Source organism: Perca flavescens, chromosome 14 (assembly GCF_004354835.1).
Source record: "Perca flavescens isolate YP-PL-M2 chromosome 14, PFLA_1.0, whole genome shotgun sequence".
In the NCBI taxonomy this organism is placed as follows: domain Eukaryota; kingdom Metazoa; phylum Chordata; class Actinopteri; order Perciformes; family Percidae; genus Perca; species Perca flavescens.
Window position 1 is genome coordinate 35185913 of NC_041344.1, and position 21859 is coordinate 35207771.

The 21859-nt window shown below is 44.1% G+C and overlaps 1 protein-coding gene across 3 annotated transcripts in view; it reads right to left on the reverse strand.

Moving 5' to 3' along the window:
- Positions 1-546: 546 nt before the first annotated feature.
- c14h6orf136 (chromosome 14 C6orf136 homolog) overlaps positions 547-21859 on the reverse strand; it is a 30574-nt gene continuing 9261 nt past the window's right edge. For all 3 annotated transcript variants that reach the window (XM_028597247.1, XM_028597248.1, XM_028597249.1), the window contains exons 3-7: positions 20405-21085; positions 13504-13592; positions 13190-13390; positions 4735-4804; positions 547-984 (exon numbers count right to left, since the gene is read on the reverse strand). In XM_028597247.1, the coding sequence (XP_028453048.1) occupies positions 841-984; positions 4735-4804; positions 13190-13390; positions 13504-13592; positions 20405-21085 (1185 nt within the window). In that variant the 3' untranslated portion in view covers positions 547-840. The remainder of the gene's footprint in view (positions 985-4734; positions 4805-13189; positions 13391-13503; positions 13593-20404; positions 21086-21859) is intronic.

Below are 21859 nucleotides of genomic sequence, written 5' to 3' on the forward strand. Positions count from 1 at the left end.
TTAAACAATGAGAACGAGTCTTTTCCTCTCTCTCTCTCTCTGGGGCTAACTGTGAACTTCCTTACTCAATATTTTTGGGAAATGCAATCATTCTTAATAATAAATTATTATAAAATGAGTGAGCTTCGGAGGTGTTGGTGGGTGGTGTCTAACCCTGGAAGGAGCCAGGCTTCAAACTGAAAGGCTTGTTTACTACTAACTTTTCTGTACACACTACTAACCCAACACTAAACTCTCAGTTTAGACTGTTGGTTGGCCTGTTCAACTGTACACACCTGTTTGTCCCAAAAATGCAGCATGCAGCAGTGAATAGACAGTTAGTTTGGTTAAAGAGCATATTTCCTATGCAGTTAGCTACAATAGATCATCTAGGACGTCCTGGTTGACCCTGGGTCAGACTTAGAAAAAAATTACATTTGAAATGATTTAGGTTGAACTCAAGTTTAATTTGAAAGCTTTGGGTTTCTCCCAATATACGTGCTCTTGCTGGATTTCACGTATCCCAAATTCTCACACACACACACACACACACACACACACACACAGTTTTAAAAGAATTGGTTTTTATGTAGTAGTTTCGGTTTTAAATGTGAAAAACAAACAAAACATGCTGTGTCTGTTAATACAACAGCTGGCGGCTGACTGACCATGTGACTGATGGACCCCAAAAACCAACTTCTGTGTTCAGGTTAACCCCTTTCATTATTTCAAATAATAGCTAAATGCAAATCAGTGTGAAGTCTTGACTTTGTATTTAATTCAGGGGCAACATTGTGAGATGTCAAGATACAGAGCTTAACCTATGCTGAGAATGTAGAGTTCTGTGATGTCATCCTGGGCTCAGTTTCTGTTCTGTCGCAGCGAAGACAGGAGGAAGGGCAGCAGGTTGAGAGCAGGTCGATGCTCCTGCACTCCCAGCGCCACCAGGGCCCCCGCCAGGAGTGAAGTTAATCTGGGCAGGACAGGGGGCTGATCCGGCATCACCTGCAGCACAGAGACAATCAAGCCGGAAGCTCAGAATGATTCACTCAACCGCTGTCTAGCCTCTCAAGGATCACTGTCCCGTCAACAGGACACTTTGTTCGCTGTAACCTCGATAAAACTTCCACTCATTAGCGTTTTTATAAATTTAAAAGCATTAAATCTTCAAAATATACAGCCACGCGACACACCAATTGGAAGCTTAGTCTCTAATGATTAATTTAAGCCCACATACAAAGCATGAGATGATTTATAGCAGTTACACAACCGTTACAAAGTAACAGAAAATGAAACAATTCAGCCGTAAACTGCGCAGCTGTTGCCCAGAGCCGAGAGTGCACGCATACCTTTTTTCCTTGTCCTTTCAGCAACAAAGTGGTATTTTGCCCAAAACTTGATTTTCATAAATCCCCAAGAGTCCAAGGAAATGTAATATCCAAGCTTTATATTCCAAAACGATCTGTTTGCCTCACAACGTTGAAGTTTCTGGCCGAATCGCAACGGAAAAACACGAAACCGTTTCTCATTTCCGCGATTCAATCGCAGGTAGCTCTTGTCCCCAGCTTGTTACATGCTTGTTGTGGGCGTAACTGAATTCCCTAGCTTCTAAGCTTTCCATTGGTAGCTCATATTAGCCAATCCGTTCAGGTTTGCCTCAGATATGGCCAATGAAACCGGACAAGCCGATGACACCATGTCAGGGACCACGTTGAGACGATCGACGTTTGCTCGGACAAGTTAGATTTAAATGTTTCAAGACCCGTCTACCTTTTTAGCCAATGAGCAGACAATGATTGATATGCAATATGTACCTGAGATTTTAACCCTGTATTGGCAGGAGCTCTGTCAAAGCAAAAACTGGGCCTATCACCAGAATATCACAGCCTATGGAATTTGTAATGACTTATTTCTATATATTTATGTATATAGTTATTTCAAGTATGTGTGTGATTGATGTGGGTGTGTTTGTGTATTTGAGAAGTTTTATTATGTACTTTATTGGCTTTTTTCTTTGCACTTTTCAAATTGAAATAAGAAAAACAGACCGACATTTCTGTAGAAAAAAAATCATATAAAATCATTTTTGAGTCTTTTGGCCTCTGGATTTTTTCTATAGTAAGCTGAGACATGTGGCTATGGCATGGGTGTATCTGTATCTTAGAGATGTGTTTACAGTATTTTATTTTAATCATTTAACAGATTAAATGACTTGGACGGAAATAAAAATAACTCTATTCTAGCCTCTGTAACTCTGTCAGTAAGGCCTAGAATGACCCTGACACTTGTAACAGAAAATTGAGAGTGTTTCTTTTCCAATGACGTCAGGCACACCCCAGAGTGTCAAAGTAGAGCTGTACCACTTTTAATTTGGGTATGTCGTTTAGACCAAAAAGCATGAAATTTCAGCCGTTTAACAGGCTAGAAGAGCTGGGCCCATTTGCTGTTTTAGCAGGCCAAACCCGATTGATTTCATGCCATTCAGTTGAACTGGCATTTTTCACTATGGCTGCTTCCCATGTCGCTTAAATTGCCTTGAGTCGTCCACTTGCCTCCCTTCCTCGCGTCTTAGTCCCTCCCACCGAGGAGGCACATGGAGAGACGGGAGGAAATCATTGGAGGAGAGAGGCAACGAGCAAATGTGTTTTAGAGAGATGAGACGTCCTTTCCTGTGAAGCGTCACATGAATCAGTCAGCTGTTTGGGTGGAGTTAGTAACTCCTTCAGCTGCACGGCTTCTGGGAAGGCTGCTCACTGGATCCTCGGCTATAGCTCCTCAGTGATCCCTCCTCGCTCCTCGGGGCAGGAATAAGAGCTTTGAGACGGCCCTCACAAGGAGGGACAGAACAACTTCTGGTTTAGCCGAGGACCGAGGAGATATCAGATGAGGGACATGAAAAGCAGCTGATATCACCTCCTGTCTAATTAAAAAATTAGTAACATTTGCCGACGCTGTCACGGTGCTAAATAACACTGGTATTGCAAGCAGTTTGGGCAGTAATATTAGCATTACTAGTTTAACTACTTCTTAATAGCAGCCCTACTGTAGAGTAACTGTCAGTAGCAGTGGCAGGGGGAACGGCCAACACTGTATCGGTTTACTAGAAAGTTCCTGTGTTTTTGGGGTGACGAGATGGTATATGGCAGTTAGTCGACATCTAACCAAAGAGGCTGTTATACGCTCACTGCACGTAAGAAGTCATGGCTTCCCACCACTGGCCAGGGTCGGGCTACGGTTATCGGACCAGTGTTCAACCCTTCTTATGGAAATTGAAACCAACCCATTCAACATGGGTACATCCCTGGTCATGACAATTCAGAAATGGGCAGAGCTTTACACATCATATTGTCACACACCCCCGTCCATCTGTATACCACATGAACTGTTTTGTAGCTGCTTGAATTTGTCTAATAAAAGCTTGTTTTATGTTCACTAATTAATAACCATCAAACACTTTCTCCTCCTCTGCATATTTATTGCAGCAGCTGGCGAGGAAGTAGGTTTCTCTAGCAGACATTTTTGACTATTTTAAGACGAGGGGAGAACATTTCTTTGTTTGAGATCATTACAAGTAAAGTTGGGCTTTGGTGCCGCACTGAACTGCAGTCTGCAGAAGTCTCGGGCGAGAGAGGCGACAGAGCAGCAGTGCCCAGAGAATTCTACTTATTTTCATACGTTTACATTCTAACGCTGGGTTTTTAACGGGCAGTTTTGCCTGTAAAACTCCGCCACCGCTAAGCAAAAGTTGACTCCTGGAGTCGACTTTGGAGAGCGGCCGGCAGACTAGTGAACGTCCGGGCACAGTGTCCGCAGACCGTCCTCACAGGGAATGAATGGAACCGCTCCACTCTGCTGTTGAAGATGCCTGTGAAATCTCAGCGTGAAGCCCAGTAAGACTAAATCTGTGTTGTTGTTTTTCAGAGTGTGTGGCGTCCTGTGACTACTGCCCCGCCCGGTCGTGACCCAGGTCGCGGGCAATTCCCATGGATATCCCCTCTTGTCTCCCCTGATCAAAGCCACCTTGTGACCTGGGTTGTGAAGCCGAGTTGATTGAGGAGGGTTAACCCATTCTGACACACAGTCAACCTGTGATTGAGCCATCCCCCATCAGTGTCAAAGGGCTGTTAGAGGTGCATTACTGCCACCATGTGGGCTGGAGTCACCACGCTCTTATTATGGGCTGGAGTCCCCACGCACTTATTATGGGCTCTCATCAGTCTGACTCGGGAGCGGCTGAGACAAGTGCGACACCTATAATTCACTATATCAGTCCGGTGTTTGGCTTGATTTCAAAACGGTTTGAAAATGTTGACACCAGCCCAAACCTATTGTCCAGCTAATAATCTGGTTGACATTTTTAATTGAAAAACAGAAAATAATAATTAGAGATGCCGATAAAATCGGTATCGGCCTAGAAAGTCATAATCGGTGCATCTCTAATAATACAAGAATAAGTGAATTGTTCTTGGCATGGGATATTAAAAGTTACTCAAGGGGTTTGTTAACAGTTTAATGTAACTTGATCTGATAACATCTCTGGGTCTGGGTTCCCATTTAATTAAACTACTGACGGCAACAACATTTTTTAAATGACAACAAGGTGTGGCTGTTGGATTGTCTATAAGTGTTAGAAAGGTCTTTTCCAACGGTAGAATGGGGACAGCTGCATCCAACAATTGTTGGAATTTTCTGTTCACAGTCAATATGCGTTGAAAAAAAGGTTGGGAGCCCGATAACACACAGTTAGCCACTTACCTTTTCAACTTTATGACAGTGAATGAGTCCATCATGTCCAATGTAAAAAGTAGAGAATGCATCATATGACCTATAACAGATGACATGTGGATTAGATTATGAACCACTGACACAAGATTTTAAAAAACACTTGCACAAGGTGCAATATGTAACATATTTACTGTATAAATCCAAAAATGAACACAATATGTCATCAGATATTAACGAAACATGCTTAACTGAAATTCTATCTTCTCTGACAATGCTGAAGCTAGTATTTTCTCCTTTGAAATTTTCGTTTAGTGACGGAATGTAATAGGCTAATTTTATCACGGCTACTAGGGACGGGCATTTTAAGTAATTTCAACATACATCACATTAAATTATATAGCTACAGTGGGGCAAAAAAATATTTAGTCAGCCACCAATTGTACAAGTTCTCCCACTTAAAAAGATGAGAGGCCTGCAATTTTCATCATAGGTACACTTCAACTATGAGAGACAAAAGGAGAAAAGAAAATCCAGAAAAACACATTGTAGGATTTTTAAAGAATTAATTGGTAAATTCCTCGGTAAAATAAGTATTTGGTCACCTAAAAACAAGCAAGATTTCTGGCTCTCACAGACCTCTAACTTCTTCTTTAAGAGGCCTCCACTCGTTACCTGTATTAATGGCACCTGTTTGAACTTGTTATCAATATAAAAGACACCTGTCCACAACCTCAAACAGTCACACTCCAAACTCCACTATAGCCAAGACCAGAGAGCTGTCAAAGGACACCAGAAACAAAATTGTAGACCTGCACCAGGCTGGGAAGACTGAATCTGCAATAGGTAAGCAGCTTGGTGTGAAGAAATCAACTGTGGGAGCAATTATTAGAAAATGGAAGACATACAAGACCACTGATAATCTCCCTCGATCTGGGGCTCCACGCAAGATCTCACCCCGTGGGGTCAAAATGATCACAAGAACAGTGAGCAAAAATCCCAGAACCACATGGGAGGGGGACTTAGTGAATGACCTGCAAAGAGCTGGGACCAAAGTAACAAAGGCTACCATCAGTAACACACTACACCGCCAGGGACTCAAATCCTGCACTGCCAGACGTGTCCCCCTGCTTAAGCCAGTACATGTCCAGGCCCGTCTGAAGTTTGCTAGAGAGCATTTGGATAATCCAGAAGAGGATTGGGAGAATGTCATATGGTCAGATGAAACCAAAATAGAACTTTTTGGTAAAAACTCAACTCGTCGTGTTTGGAGGAGAAAGAATAGCGAGTTGCATCCAAAGAACACCATACCTACTGTGAAGCATGGGGGTGGAAACATCATGCTCTGGGGCTGTTTTTCTGCAAAGGGACCAGGACGACTGATCCGTGTAAAGGAAAGAATGAATGGGGCCATGTATCGTGAGATTTTGAGTAAAAACCTCCTTCCATCAGCAAGGGCATTGAAGATGAAATGTGGCTGGGTATTTCAGCATGACAATGATCCCAAACACACCACCCGGGCAACGAAGGAGTGGCTTCGTAAGAAGCATTTCAAGATCCTGGAGTGGCCTAGCCAGTCTCCAGATCTCAACCCCATAGAGAATCTTTGGAGGGAGTTGAAAGTCCGTGTTGCCCAGCGACAGCCCCAAAACATCAGAGGAGATCTGCATGGAGGAATGGGCCAAAATACCAGCAACAGTGTGTGAAAACCTTGTGAAGACTTACAGAAAATGTTTGACATCTGTCATTGCCAACAAAGGGTATACAACAAAGTATTGAGATGAACTTTTGTTAATGACCAAATACTTATTTTCCACCATAATTTGCAAATAAATTAATTAAAAATCCTACAATGTGATTTTCTGGATTTTTTTTTCTCATTTTGTCTCTCATAGTTGAAGTGTACCTATGATGAAAATTACAGGTCTCTCATCTTTTTAAGTGGGGAGAAATTGCACAATTGGTGGCTGACTAAATACTTTTTTGCCCCACTGTAGAGTACTCGAGTTGGTTACTCGCAAAAGCAGCCATAACTGCTAATGTTACCGGTGGACCAGGAAAGTGGCCACGGCTGTACACAATGTGTAGCCTGTTCAGCGGCTGTAGCTGACAACGGAGTTATTTGAAGCCAAGAGAGGGGGGCTGTAAGTCGGGTAGAGAGGACCGTGAGCGCGCTGTGATTAGCGGTTGTTGCCGTAATTTTAAGCCGAGAAAGAGTGCCCGTCAGTCGGGCTGATGCCATCATTTTAAACTGAGAAAGTATGTCTGAGTAGGGTAGAGGGGACCTAGTTTGTGCTGTTTTTAGTGGTTCTTGCCGTAATTTTAAGCAGAGATAGGGTGGTTGTCAGTTGGGTACAGAGCTCCGCGTGAGCACAGGCTTTTCATGACGGTCAATATAGCAAACATCTAAAGAGACTACAGACACTGCACTACATTTACTTATTAAACAAATTTAAATAATATAGAATTAATAAATAACCAGCTTTTCAAAATAACAGTTGCAATGTGCAATTTTAAGATCAGTAAACTATTTAAAACATGTGCTATATGTGTAAAAATGTGGAAGTATTTTATATTTCCAGTGAGTTATTTTGACAACGTTCGCATTGGCAACAAAAAAAGCCAGTTTGGAAGCTCTGCTATGTGCGTGTACCATACTCTGTGTGTTTACCATTGCACATTAGCCTAGCAGCTAGCAGATATTCCTTCTGCTTATAGCTTTATTCCAACAAAACCGCACGGTTGAATTTCAGCCTGCATGCATGGAGAAAATAAAATATCACAATATTTTTTACCAAATACCTCAATATCGATACTGCAATGATATTGTAGTGTTGACTATTGGTGCTTTCACAAAATATTTATACAATGAGATTTTTGATAAATAATCATCAGTAATGTGGATATAATAACTAAGTGGGTAAAGGCAAATAATAGAACAGTTACAACAGTATGGTAAGTTCAAAAAATGACATCACTTTACTGTAATGCAGCCTTTAAAACCAGGAAAAGACAACACTTATGCCATTTTACGATATTACGATATCCAAAATCTAAGACGATATCTAGTCTCCTATCACGATTGATATATTTTCCAGCTCTACATGCACGTTTTGTAGCCTAAACAGAGCAGTTTATAATGGTTATATTAGAGATCAAAACATTAGCGGACTGCCCGAGCCGCACCCCCCTGCTCTCTGTCTGCTCAGCTGCTGTGCTGGCTCGGCGGCGTTTTAAGCCCCCAACTAAGCCTTCAAGGCAGCCCTGCGACCGTCGTCTTCAACCATAACCATTGCCTAATCCTAGTGCCTTCTAGGGCTGAAAGATTAATTGCATTTGCGATAATATCGCGATATGTTAAAACGTGATTTCCTAATCGCAAAGGCTGCGATTTGGTCACGTGACTCACGAGAGCATATCAGTCTGCACTCCGCAGAGAAAGCATCAACTCAGCACGCTAATGCTACGCCGTACCTTGAGCAGATTTCTGTCACTCAAACAACTCTGAGTTGTAGTTTAAAACTTGTAAGGGTTTTATTCGGGCTCCAGTCCATACATGCAGATAATGAATACAGGCACGCAGAACTGAATAACCAGCTTGACCAGACTGATAAATGACGTTCGGGGAGCTTTCACAGCAGTGTGACCACGTTTTATTAGTACAGGTAATCCCACGCCAACACCTGCATGCTACTACTAATGTAACGATAGCCTCTCTGAGAAAGTGCAGCGTCATTGAAGTCATGCACACGGCACGCAACTTCATGAGGGGAGGAGGGGCTGGAGGCAGCTTCTCTCTGTGCGCAGTAAAAGAAAATACACCTATGTACAGTGGGGGAAATAAGTATTTGACCCCTTGCTGATTTTGCAGGTTTGCCCACTTACAAAGAATGCAAAAATCTACAATTTTAATCATATGTACATTCTAACAGTGAAAGACAGAATCCCAAAGAAAATTCCAGAAAATCACATCATATGAATTTATTAAAATTGATAACCATCTGATGAGGAAAAACAAGTATTTGACCCCCTGGACAAACAGCAAGTATTCTGGCTCCTACAAGCCAGTTAGTCTTTCTTTAAGACACAGCCCCAATCCGAACCAATTATCTACATCAAATACACCTGCCTCACCTCGTTACCTGTATAAAAGACACCTGTCAACACCCAAACAACCAGCATCCAACATCACCACCATGGGCAAGACCAAAGAGCTTTCTACGGACATCAGGGACAAGATTGTTGATCTGCACAAGGCTGGGATGGGCTACAAGAGAATCGGAAAGCAACTTGAGAGAAAAGATCAACTGTCGGTGCAGTTATCAGGAAATGGAAGAAGCACCACACCACCGCCAACCTCCCTCTGTCTGGGCCTCCACACAAGATCTTGCCTCGTGAGGTGTCCCTGATCATGCGAACGGTGAGGAATCATCCCAAAACCACAAGGGGGGAACTGATGAATCAACTGAAAGCAGCTGGGACCACAGTTACAAAAAGAAACGGTTGGTAACACACTACGCCGTCATGGATTGAAATCCTGCAGCGCACGCAAGGTCCCCCTGCTCAAGAAGAAACATGTACAGGCCCGCATGAAGTTCGCCATTCACCACCTGGACGACTCAGAAGAGGCCTGGAAGAAGGTGATGTGGTCAGATGAGACCAAAATAGAACTTTTTGGCCTCAACTCAACTCGCCGTGTTTGGAGGGCAAAGAACACCGAGTACAACCCAAAGAACACCATCCCCACCGTCAAGCATGGTGGTGGCAACATCATGCTTTGGGGTGCTTTTCAGCCAAGGGGACGGGACAACTCCATCGTATTGAGGGGAGGATGGACGGGGCCATGTATCGTGGAATTCTGGACCGACATCTCCTTCCCTCAGTGAGAGAGCTGAAGATGGGTCGAGGATGGGTGTTTCAGCACGACAACGACCCTAAGCACACCGCCAAAGCAACAAAAGAGTGGCTGAAGAAGAAGCACATCAAGGTTCTGGAGTGGCCTAGCCAGTCTCCAGACCTGAATCCGATTGAAAATCTTTGGAGGGAGCTTAAAATTCGAGTTGCCAGGCGACAACCTCGGAACCTGAATGATTTGGAGGCTGTCTGCAGGGAGGAGTGGGCCAACATCCCTGCCGAAATGTGCACAAACCTTGTCACCAACTATAAAAACCGTTTGACATCTGTGCTGGCCAATAATGGCTTTTCTACAAAATATTAACATGCTGTTTGTCCAGGGGGTCAAATACTTGTTTTTCCTCATCAGATGGTTATCAATTTTAATAAATTCATATGATGTGATTTTCTGGAATTTTCTTTGGGATTCTGTCTTTCACTGTTAGAATGTACATATGACTAAAATTGTAGATTTTTGCATTCTTTGTAAGTGGGCAAACCTGCAAAATCAGCAAGGGGTCAAATACTTATTTCCCCCACTGTATATATTTTTACTTATTTAACCGTCTAGTAAAGTTCAAAGACAGTGTTTAAAAAGTGCAATCCACATGTTTACATATGTCTATGTAAATAATAATTAAATCTAAATACTACTAAGTGTGGTAAAGCCACATTTGTTTTTATATGTTGTTTTATATTCTGCAATCTGCACTTTAGTGTGATTTGTTTGACTTTCATATGAATGTTTACACCAGGCTTGGTCAGTGCTCAATATACTACTGTGATTGAAGTAGTTAAATAAAAGATATAATACTATATAGATATAATTGCCAATAAAATCATATAAATTCATGCATCGCCTAATTTCATCATCACATAAAGACCTGGCCTCCAGAAAAGAACAGTTTGTTTAATCTATCTAATCTTGTGTTGTTCATACTATACAATGATTTATTGCTAGTTTTTGTTGAATAATACAGAAGACAAAGAGCTTAAAAAAATAATTGCATATCGAACCGCAATCGCAATATTTTTGAAAAAAAATCGCAATTAATTATTTTCAAAAATCGTTCAGCCCTAGTGCCTTCATGGATGTATTAAGGCAGCGCTGTCTGGAAGACAAATAGCTCAGATCGTGTTTTTTGCCTCAAACGGTGCCTTCCAGGCAGCCAACCCTAACCTGAACCCTAAACATAACCATTGCCGTGCTGCCTGGAAGGAGACGTTGGGGGCCAAAAACACCAAAGACCACAACGTTGGGGGCTTCAAACACCAAACTGGGCTTCAAAACACCAAACTGTGTGCTGAACACCCATTGGCTAGAAATGGGTATCCTGCTCTGCCTTTGAGAAAATGAAAGCTCAGATGGGCCAATCTGGAATCTCCTCCTTATGAGATCATAAGGGAAAAGGTTACCTCCCCTTTCTCTGCTTTGCCCACCCAGAGAATTTGGTCCACCCATGAGAAAGAGAGCGACATCATGGCTTTCAAACAAGCAAAATGGCAGTTGGTCAAGGCCACCTTGCCCCCCCCTCTCCTCCTCAATAGCTACAGACACAGAAATGTCACATCTAAGCTCATTCTGGGACTGGCTCTAGTGGCTGTAATTCTGCACCAAGGTTGAATTTTGGGAAAGAGACTTTAGATACAGTATTAAGGGACCACTAAGGCCTATATAAAAGCATTCAAAGAACACCATGTCATGGGACCTTTAAATTTGACAATGTAATGTGGTACATTGCGAACAATGGTCAGATATTATATTACATACAAGTCTAGTCTAAAAATTGCATAGCAACCTGTGCTTTAAAAAAATAAATCGAGAATTGAATTGAATCGTGACATTAGAATCGAAAATGTAATCGAAGATTTGGAGAATCGTGACACCCCTACGGTGGATATTTTTACTCAGTTAAGGCGGCGGGCGCGTGTTAATGCGGCCACCTTAACTGCAAAGTGCTGGGGGAAACCATGGTGTTTAGACGTTTTAAAGGGGAACTATGTAATTAATTTACCTTAACTGAACAGCTTTGGAGTCATTAGAATGGGTATATGACTTTTTTCGGGTTGAATGGTGGTCGTCTCGCTCCCCCGTAGCGCCTGTGAGTGAAAAAACCACCCTTGCAACTTCCAGCTGGCGAGCGTCAGAAAGTATGGCGTGATATCAGGTCTCACGATGTAACAAATTGCTTCACGGCACTGCACACATACGCCCATTCAGGAACCGGCTAACAAGGTAGCAATGGAGTTTTTCACACTATCGTCATGGCTGAGCCGACTAAAAAGAAGCAAAAAGCTAGGAAAGCATTGTTGGAGGAACAGAGAAAGAGGAAACGGCAGACTGACCAAGAGAGGAGTCAGACACAAGTAAACATAGGAGCTGCCAAATATCTATTCTGAAGCTGTAGGGGGAGCTCTATAGAGAAACCTGCCAGCAAAAAGCCAGAAAACAAAGCAAAGCGAAGAAATGGCCAAAACTGCATAGCGCCCCTTTAACCCCCACTTTCCACCGGCTGCATAACGACTGCAGATTTCCATTAGAGTCAGTGTGTGTATTTCTACTGACTGCAGAACGGCTGCGTCCCGACTCCGGCACAGCTCCGGCGATCCTCAGCCCTCCGGAGCAGATATACACAGAGCTTTTATTTTTGACAGCAGCAATTCAGCACAGGGAAGATAGTGCGGGACAGGAAGTTGTGCACAGAAACAAAACATCTGGTTAATTTTCAAAATAAAATACAGCGTGCTCACGTCGGATCATATTTCCCTGCACTACACCTTGAAAACACAGCACAGAGTAGTTTCCCTCTACTCCTCTGGATGGAAACATCCAGAGGACAACAAGAAATGTTTGTTTTGTGGTTCTATTCTACGTGAATTTGTGAGATCTCGTAGGTGACTACAGCTGTCAGTCATGGCCGCAGCCATGCCGCAACAAATCCGGACCTGGTGGGTATTGACGGACGGCGGAGCATGCAGCAGACGCGGAGCCGTTCCGCAGCAGTTCTGCATTCAGTGGAAATCCGGAGTAACGTCTGCATTTCTGATACTCACATGACCACAAACGCTACTGCCGAAACACACTGACTGGTCAGATCTTTTGTGGACGCTGTTATGAGGGTAGCGCTTAATACAACAATGACGTAGCATAATTCAGAGGACAGATTTAACACAGAAGCATAAATCAGGCATTAGTGAGCGTGAGAATGCTCAGTGCTGAGTGAGTGAGTGAAGTCAGTGTGTGAGTGGTGAAGCAAGCGAGGACAGCAACAGGGAGTGTGAGAGCAGCTGTGTGACAGAAAAGAAACAGCAAAGTAGAGGACAGAAGGAACAGAGGAAACAGCAAAGACGATGTAAAGTGAGTTAACAGTGAACAATAAAAAGACACGGTGGCTTCATCTGTTGTTAATACCGTAGGTAAAGTGAAGGCTATTACAACGTGGAGAGTGCAGTGCACACAAAAGTATTCACGCGCACAGCACAACTTTTTGCGATTATGTAATTGGACAGAGTGACTTCGCAACTGCAATTACATTAACTGTGCAGCCCTACTGTATCCCAGCACGAGCTCCAGTCTGGCTGCGCTGTGTGTTACCTGTACAGGTGAGACTTGTCTTTACGATAGAAGCGCAGCAGCAGAGAGTAGAAGGGAAGGCCTCGGATCCTCCAGCGAGCCTTAATGGTGCCGTCCTCCATGTGCTTGGTGAGCTTCAGGACCTCGAGCCGAGCTTTGGCATAGTAACACAGACACAGGAGGCGCCACAGCGAGAGGCTGAGCTGGTACACCATACGGCCTCTACACCAACACACACAGTAACGGGCAGGTCACACAGAAAGGGACTGACACAACAGAGCATAAGAGCGTCCGTAATAATGTCTCGCCATTAGCCCAAACGGAGTGAGCATTACCTGGTCTTGGTATTCAGGAGGCCGTTGATGAACTCCACATCATTTGAGTACATGGTGTAATCATGGTTCTTCATAAAGAAACTTGGAATCTGCAAAACAATATATAGAAGTGTCATTTTACAACCAGTTACCACCTAGTACTGTAAGTACAACTCCAGTCCAAAGCAATTTGACACAATGGATGTGATCAAATTCAAAACAGATAAATATTCAGGCATCTTGCTCTCTGTGCACTCTCGCTACATGTCTGTATATACCCATCTACTGCGGACTGGGGCTGCACGAGTCATCCAAACTGATCAAATCATATTAGGGCTGCAGCTATCAATTATTTTGGTCACCACTTTTCTGAATACCGAACATTTTTTTTTGATTTTTTTTATGTGTTATTACATAGTTTTGCTTCCCACCCCAGATGAAAAACAGCACCCAGCTGCTAACAGTTGTGGCCAAAAGTTTACATACAGTTGTAAAGAACATGTCATGGCAGTTTTGTTTCCAATAATTAATACTGGAGCACATACTTCTTTGTCACAAAAAACAGTCAGAAAAATTATGGTTCTTCTGAAAATGTGACCAAATCTACTGGGTCAAAAATATACATAAAGCAACCTCAACGATCAATTGCGGGGATGTAGAAGGTTATATCAATCAGATTTGCATTGTGACATAAACTCTTTAACTTCTCACTAGTGATTATGATTGACTACAGCTGGTGACATCTCTGAGCCCATTTAAATAGGGCTCTTTGATACACTCATTAGACTCAACCACAAACATTATGATGGGCAAGTCTAAGGAGCTCAGCACGGATCTAAAGAGGCAGATCATTGACTTGAACAAGTCAGGAAAGTCATGTGGAGCCATTTCAAAGCAGCTACAGGTCCCAAGAACCATTGTGCAAATAATTGTTTGTAAGTATAAAGTGCATGGCACAGTTGTGTCACTGCCACAATCAGGAAGACCACGCAAGCCATCAACCGCTGCGGAGAGAAAATTGGTCAGGAGTCGACCAAGAACCACCAAAAAGGTCTGCAATGAATTAGATGCTGCCGGAACACAGGTGTCAGTGTCCACATCAGCGTGTTTTACATCGCCATGGGCTGAAAGGATCCCTTGCTCCAAGGAGGCAAGTTCTGTTGTCAGATGAAACAAAAATCGAGCTATTTGGCCACAATGACCAGAAGTATGTTTGAAGAGAAAAGGTGAGGCCTTTAACCCCAAGAACACCATACCTACCGTCAAGCATGGTGGTGGTAGTATTATGCTCTGGGGCGGTTTTGCTGCCAGTGGAACTGGTGCTTTACAAAAAGTGAATGGAATAATGGAGGAGGAGGATTACCTTCAAATTCTTCAGGAAAACCTTAGACAATGACACCAAACAAACATCAAAAGATGGTAAACCTGGTCACCCTCTTCATGATAATCTGACTGGTAGAGTTATGGAACGTAGTGGTAGGCTAAGGCCTCCCGTGACACCAACTAAGCAGTATGCTCTCTCTTTTATACCTCAGGCTATCAGACAGCACAACAAGCGCTTTAAACGTACATTTTTATAAATTTTGTATTGTATTTATGTATTGTATTACATTTTTTGAAGGAATGGCTAAATCAGGCTAAAATTTAAGTTTTAGAATGGCCTTCCCTAAGTCCTGACTTGAACCCCATCGAGAACATGTGGACGTTGCTGAAGAAACAAGTCCATGTCAGAGAGCCAACAAATTTAGCTGAACTGCACCAAAGGGAACTGCGTCAAGACGAGTGGTCAAAGATTCATCCACAAGCTTGTCAGAAGCTTGTGGATGGCTACCAAAAGCGCCTAATCGAGGTGAAAATGGCCAAGGGACCATCCATCCATTCCAGGCCAGGTTGGAGATATAATCCCTCCACCTAGTCCTGGGTCTTCCCCGAGGCCTCCTCCCAGCTGGACGTGCCTGGAACACCTCCCTAGGGAGGCGCCCAGGGGGCATGCTTACCAGATGCTCGAACCACCTCAACTGGCTCCTTTCGACGCAAAGGAGCAGCGGCTCTACTCCGAGCTCCTCACGGATGACTGAGCTTCTCACCCCATCTCTAAGGGAGACGCCAGCCACCCTCCTGAGGAAACCCATTTCGGCTGCTTGTACCCTGGATCTCGTTCTTTCGGTCATGACCCAGCCTTCATGACCATAGGTGAGGGTAGGAACGAAAACTGACCGGTAGATCGAGAGCTTTGCCTTCTGGCTCAGCTCTCTTTTCGTCACAACGGTGCGATAGATTGAACGCAATACCGCACCCGCTGCGCCGATTCTCCGACCAATCTCCTGCTCCATTGTCCCCTCACTCGCGAACAAAACCCCAAGGTACTTGAACTCCTTCACTTGGGGTAAGGACTCATTCCCTACCTGGAGAAGGCATTCAATCGGTTTCCTGCTGAGAACCATGGCCTCAGATTTAGAGGTGCTGATCCTCATCCCAACCGCTTCACACTCGGTTGCGAACCGATCCAGTGAGTGCTGAAGGTCGCAGGCCGATGATGCCATCAGGACCACATCATCTGCAAAGAGCAGCGATGAGATCCCCAGCCCACCAAACTGCAACCCCTCCCCACCCCGACTACGCCTCGATATCCTGTCCATAAATATTACAAACAGGATTGGTGACAAAAGCGCAGCCCTGGCGGAGGCCAACCCTCACCAAACGAGTCCGACTTACTACCGAGAACCCGGACACAGCTCTCACTTTGGTCATACAGAGATTGGATGGCCCTGAGTAGAGACCCCCTCACCCCATACTCCCGCAGCACCTCCCACAGTATCTCCCGGGGACCCGGTCATACGCCTTCTCCAAATCCACAAAACACATGTAGACCGGTTGGGCATACTCCCAGGCTCCCTCCAGGATCCTTTGAGAGTGAAGAGCTGGTCCGTTGTTCCACGACCAGGACGGAATCCGCATTGTTCCTCCTCAACCCGAGGTTCGACTATCGGCCGAACCCTCCTTTCCAGCACCTTGGAGTAGACTTTACCAGGGAGGCTGAGAAGTGTGATACCCCTATAATTGGCACACACCCTCTGGTCCCCCTTTTAAAAAGGGGAACCACCACCCCAGTCTGCCACTCCTTTGGCACCGCCCCAGACTTCCACGCAATGTTGAAGAGGCGTGTCAACCAGGACAGCCCCTCCACACCCAGAGCCTTGAGCATTTCTGGACGGATCTCATCAATCCCCGGGGCTTTGCCACTGTGTAGTTGTTTGACTACATCAGTGACTTCCGCCTGGGAAATTGACGACAATCCCCCGTTATCCTCCGGCTCTGCCTCTAACATAGAGGGCGTATTAGTCGGATTCAGGAGTTCCTCAAAGTGCTCCTTCCACCGCCCTATTACCTCCTCAGTTGAGGTCAACAGTGTCCCATCCTTACTGTACACAGCTTGGATGGTTCCCCGCTTCCCCCTCCTGAGGTGGCGAACAGTTTTCCAGAAGCACTTTGGTGCCGTCCGAAAGTCCTTCTCCATGTCTTCTCCAAACTTCTCCCACACCCACTGCTTTGCCTCTTTCACGGCAGACGCTGCAGCCCTTCGGGCCCTTCGGGCCCTTCGGTACCTTCGGTACCCTGCAACTGCCTCCGGTGTCCTCCGGGATAACATATCCCGGAAAGACTCCTTCAGTCGGACGGCTTCCCTGACCACCGGTGTCCACCACGGTGTTCGTGGGTTACCGCCCCTTGAGGCACCTAAGACCCTAAGACCACAGCTCCTCGCCGCAGCTTCAGCAATGGAAACTTTGAACATTGTCCACTCGGGTTCAATGCCCCCAGCCTCCACAGGGATGCACGAAAAGCTCCGCCGGAGGTGTGAGTTGAAAGTCTGTCGGACAGGGGCCTCCTCCAGACGTTCCCAATTTACCCGCACTACACGTTTGGGCTTACCAGGTCTGTCCAGAGTCTTCCCCACCCCTGACCCAACTCACCACCAGATGGTGATCGGTTGACAGCTCTGCCCCTCTCTTCACCCGAGTGTCCAAAACATACGGCCTCAGCTCAGATGAAACGATTATGAAATCGATCATTGACCTTCGGCCTAGGGTGCTCTGGTACCAGGTACACTTATGAGCATCCCTATGTTCGAACATGGTGTTCGTTATAGACAATCCATGACTAGCACAGAAGTCCAACAACAAACAACCACTCTGGTTTAGATCAGGGAGGCCGTTCCTCCCAATCACGCCTCCAGGTGTCTCCATCATTGCCCACGTGCGTTGAAGTCCCCCAGCAGAACAATGGAGTTCCCCACTGGAGCCCCATGCAGGACTCCAGTCAAGGTCTCCAAGAAGGCCGAATACTCCGAACTCCTGTTTGGTGCATATGCACAAACAACAGTCAGAGTTTTCCCCCACAACCCGCAGGCGTAGGGAGGCGACCCTCTCGTCCACCGGGTAAACTCCAACACAGCGGGCGCCAGCCGGGGTTTGTGAGTATCCCCACACCCGCCCGGCGCCTCACACCCTGGGCAACTCCGAGAAGAAAAGAGTCCAACCCCTATCCAGGAGTATGGTTCCAGAACCAAGACTGTGCGTAGAGGTAAGCCCCACCAGATCTAACCGGTAGCGCCCACCACCTCCCGCACCAGTTCCGGCTCCTTCCCCCAGAGAGGTGACGTTCCACGTCCCCAGAGCCAGCGTCTGCCGCCCGGGTCTGGTCCGTCGAGGCCCCTGACCTTCACTGCCACCCATGTGGCCAAGGGACATTCAACCAAATTTTAACATTGCTGTACTTATATTTTTGACCCAGTAGATTTGGTCACATTTTGGTCACAAGACCCATAATAAAGTCAAAAAAAGACTTTAATGATTCCATCTAGGGCTGGGCAATATATATCAATATTATATCATCAATATATGAAGCTAGATATCGTCTTAAATTTTGAATATCGTCATATTGTGATAAGACAAGTCTTGTCTTTTCCTGGTTTTAAAGGCTACATTACAGTAAAGTGATGTTATTTTCTGAACTTAGACTTATTAGCGGTCTTATTATTTTCCTTTACCCACTTAGTCATTGTATCCACATTACTGATGATTTTTTATCAAAATCTCATTGTGTTAAGATTTTGTGAAAGCACCAATAGTCAAGCTTACAATATCGCGTCAATATCAACATTGATGCAATTTAGTCAAAAAAAAAATCTTGAAATAAAAAAAATGTCAATATTGCCCAGCTCTAATTCCATCAAAATGGAGTTTTATTAATTATTGAAAACTCAAACTGCCCTGACATACATGTTCTTTACAACTTCATGTAAACTTTTAGCCACAACTGTAAATATCTCATGCAGAGATTGTGGGTCTGTTAGACGGTCTGAAGGGGATACTACCATATCAGCAGAGTAAATATAACTTTAATTAGGGCTGCAGCTATCAATTATTTTAGTAATCGAGTATTCTACCGATTATTCCATCGATTAATCGGATAAGAAATACTTAGTAAAAAGCAATAGTAAATATTTATTATTGCGGTTTACTATTAAAAAAAAAAAAAAAAAAAAAAAAAAAAAAAGATATACAAAAGACAGGATATACAAAAGACAGGTTTCCTTTTTTAGAAAAAGCTAAAATGTTTTTATTGCCAAATTTCAAGACCCTTAAAAAAACAAAACAAAAAAAAGTTAATTTTTGGTGGCCCAAATGTAAATCTTTTTCGCCCCCTTCCCCTTCTTGCCTCTGGGTCTTTGCACTGAATATGCAAAAGAGCTGTTCACTGACCAGAGGGTAAATATGACGGTACAAAGCTTACAGCAGGGCTATTCAACTACACTGTTCTGGGGGACACATTTTCAGAAGCCTAATACACAGAGAGGAGAAAGAATAAAGAATGCAGAAATCACCGGCATGATGACGTCATTCACGTGCATATTAAGTGGCCATGCTGGGGGGAGGAGCCGGTTTGTCTCCGGCAGCAGCTAAGTTTCCAACGATTAATAGCAAACTAATAAACAGTTAGACTACAAACCGACAGCTTTCATTTTAGCTTGTTGGTAAATCATGGCTATTTGCAGAGTAGCATGCTGTAGGCTAGTTGTGTAAAACAGCGCGGTGGACGAGAGCAGCAGGCGTTAGTTGGCCTACCTCGTGTCGGGTTCGCTCCATAGAATGGATGAGTACACTGGATGTTTTCTACTGAGATGATGTAGCAGCTTAAAATGATCCCAAACTTTGTCGTTTTCTCTCGCCTGTCTCTTAGCCCCCTCACTACTTTCATCTTCCTTCACGTCTGCAATTGTAATCTGGGCCGTCAGTCTTGTGTCCACAGAAGCATCAACCTGTTATGTGCTAGTATTGCGCCAGTAATAATCCTCCGTGCGGAAACACAGTGAGCCGGACAACCTTAATTACATTGATTAAACAAAGCTTCGAGGCAAAGAATTTTGCTTCGAGGATTTTTTGTAATCAAATTATTTAAGGAATTGTTTCAGCCCTAATTTTAATGAATCATATCATTGATATGAATAGGTGCAACATGCACATTTTAAGAAGTTACTTAAACAAAACACAAAAAGGAGGGAAGAGTAAATCATCTAGATGTGTGTTGACTCAGCAGGGATGGATAAATAAAATATATATATATATATATATATATATATATATATATATATATATATATATATATATATATATATATATATATATATATATATATATATATATATAATGCAATATTGGACTGAGGGCCTTATGACATTTTTAAATTACACACACTTTATATTGTTTTTGAAATTGATAAAATCCTTTAAATAATGACACCAGTTTAGTAACAATAAAATACCATACTTTGTTATGTGCCCTTCATTGGCCTCATGTTACAGGATGTCATAGTGCCCTGTGCAACTTTAATTCACTTATCCAGACACAGGGTGCATTCTTACCTCTATCCTCAGTCTTTCATACATCAGGGCCAGTTTCTCCTCTTCTTCACTGTCTCTTTCAGTAGTCCCCCCCCCTGCTTTATCTGCATGGCTACACAGAGAGGTGGGAGGCAGCAGAGGCCACTCCACAGGCTTGTTCCCATGTCCAATGTCCTTCCTATATTTCAGCCCGCTGCCAGCTACTGGCTCTGTGCCAGGGCAATGAAAACAATAAAACTGAGAGCCATACATAAACGGTGCAGGACACCTCTCTGCTTCAAACAGGCTCCTGAAACAGCCGTGCTCTCTCTTTATAGAATCAACGCCGTTTCTCTTGAAGCTGCCAACGCTGATGTCATCCTCTCTGCTGCCGTCCACCGTGGTCAACAGGAAGGAGAACTCCGAGGACTTGTGAGCCCCTGGAGCGAGGAGCTCTCCTAGTTTATTGGGAACAAACAGAGGGATCTCCAGCAGGGTATGGAGGCCGTTTGCCTCGCCCTGTCGCACCAGCACACACACGCTCAGAGACTCCTCCCACTCTTCCTCGTAGTAAACTCCTCTTTGAGACTGGCTGGCATGGTGGAACGGATGGGACAGCGATGGCTGCTTAATGCTCTGATATCGCAGGCTGTTGGGGGGCACCAGGGCCCATGATGCACTGCTCAGGGGGCGTGTCTGACGGATCCACTGCCAGTCGACTCCCTGAAGGAGCAATAAGAACATGCTAAGATTGTATTTAACAATGCTTGCTCACATACTGTGCTGTTAAGGACATTTCATTACAATGTTCTGACATTTGATAAAAATCTATTATAAGCCATTATATAGTCAGATTAGAATTAGAAGTTATTGGTTTCATTTCTATGCATTCAGTACGGAGTTAGCCTAACCGAACGTGTCCTGGACCTATCTTAGCACAAAGATAATTTTTGGGGCATTTTTAGGCCTTTATTATGACAGGACAGCTTAGACATTAAAGGGTAGAGAGAAGGGAAGGACATGCAGCAAAGGGCCCTGGGTCGGAGTCGAACCTGCGGCTGCTGCGCATATGGGCTCGGTATATGGGTGCGCGCTCTACCAGGTGAGCTACCCAGGCGGCCACAGTTGGTTGAGTTTTAAGCTTATTTTGTTTATGTATTAGACAAAAAAGTTTGAGATCCCTCAGAATGGCGAGTTATTGATGGACAGATTACTTCATCTCTAGTCTTTTTCTCTATAGCACTGCTTTCCATTTCTACAGCAGCAGAGACACACACATACACAGCCCCTACAAACCAGACACAGCCAGGTAGCCTAACGGCTTGAACCTACACAAAACCAATACTCTTAGTAGGGCTGTGCAATTAATCACAATTTTACTTGCGATTACAGTTTCAACTCCTAATGATCACAAAACAGAATATTCAAAAAAACGAGTATTTTGCACATTAAGTTTAGCAAGAAAAATATTGTCTTGTGTTCTGAATGAAAAAAACT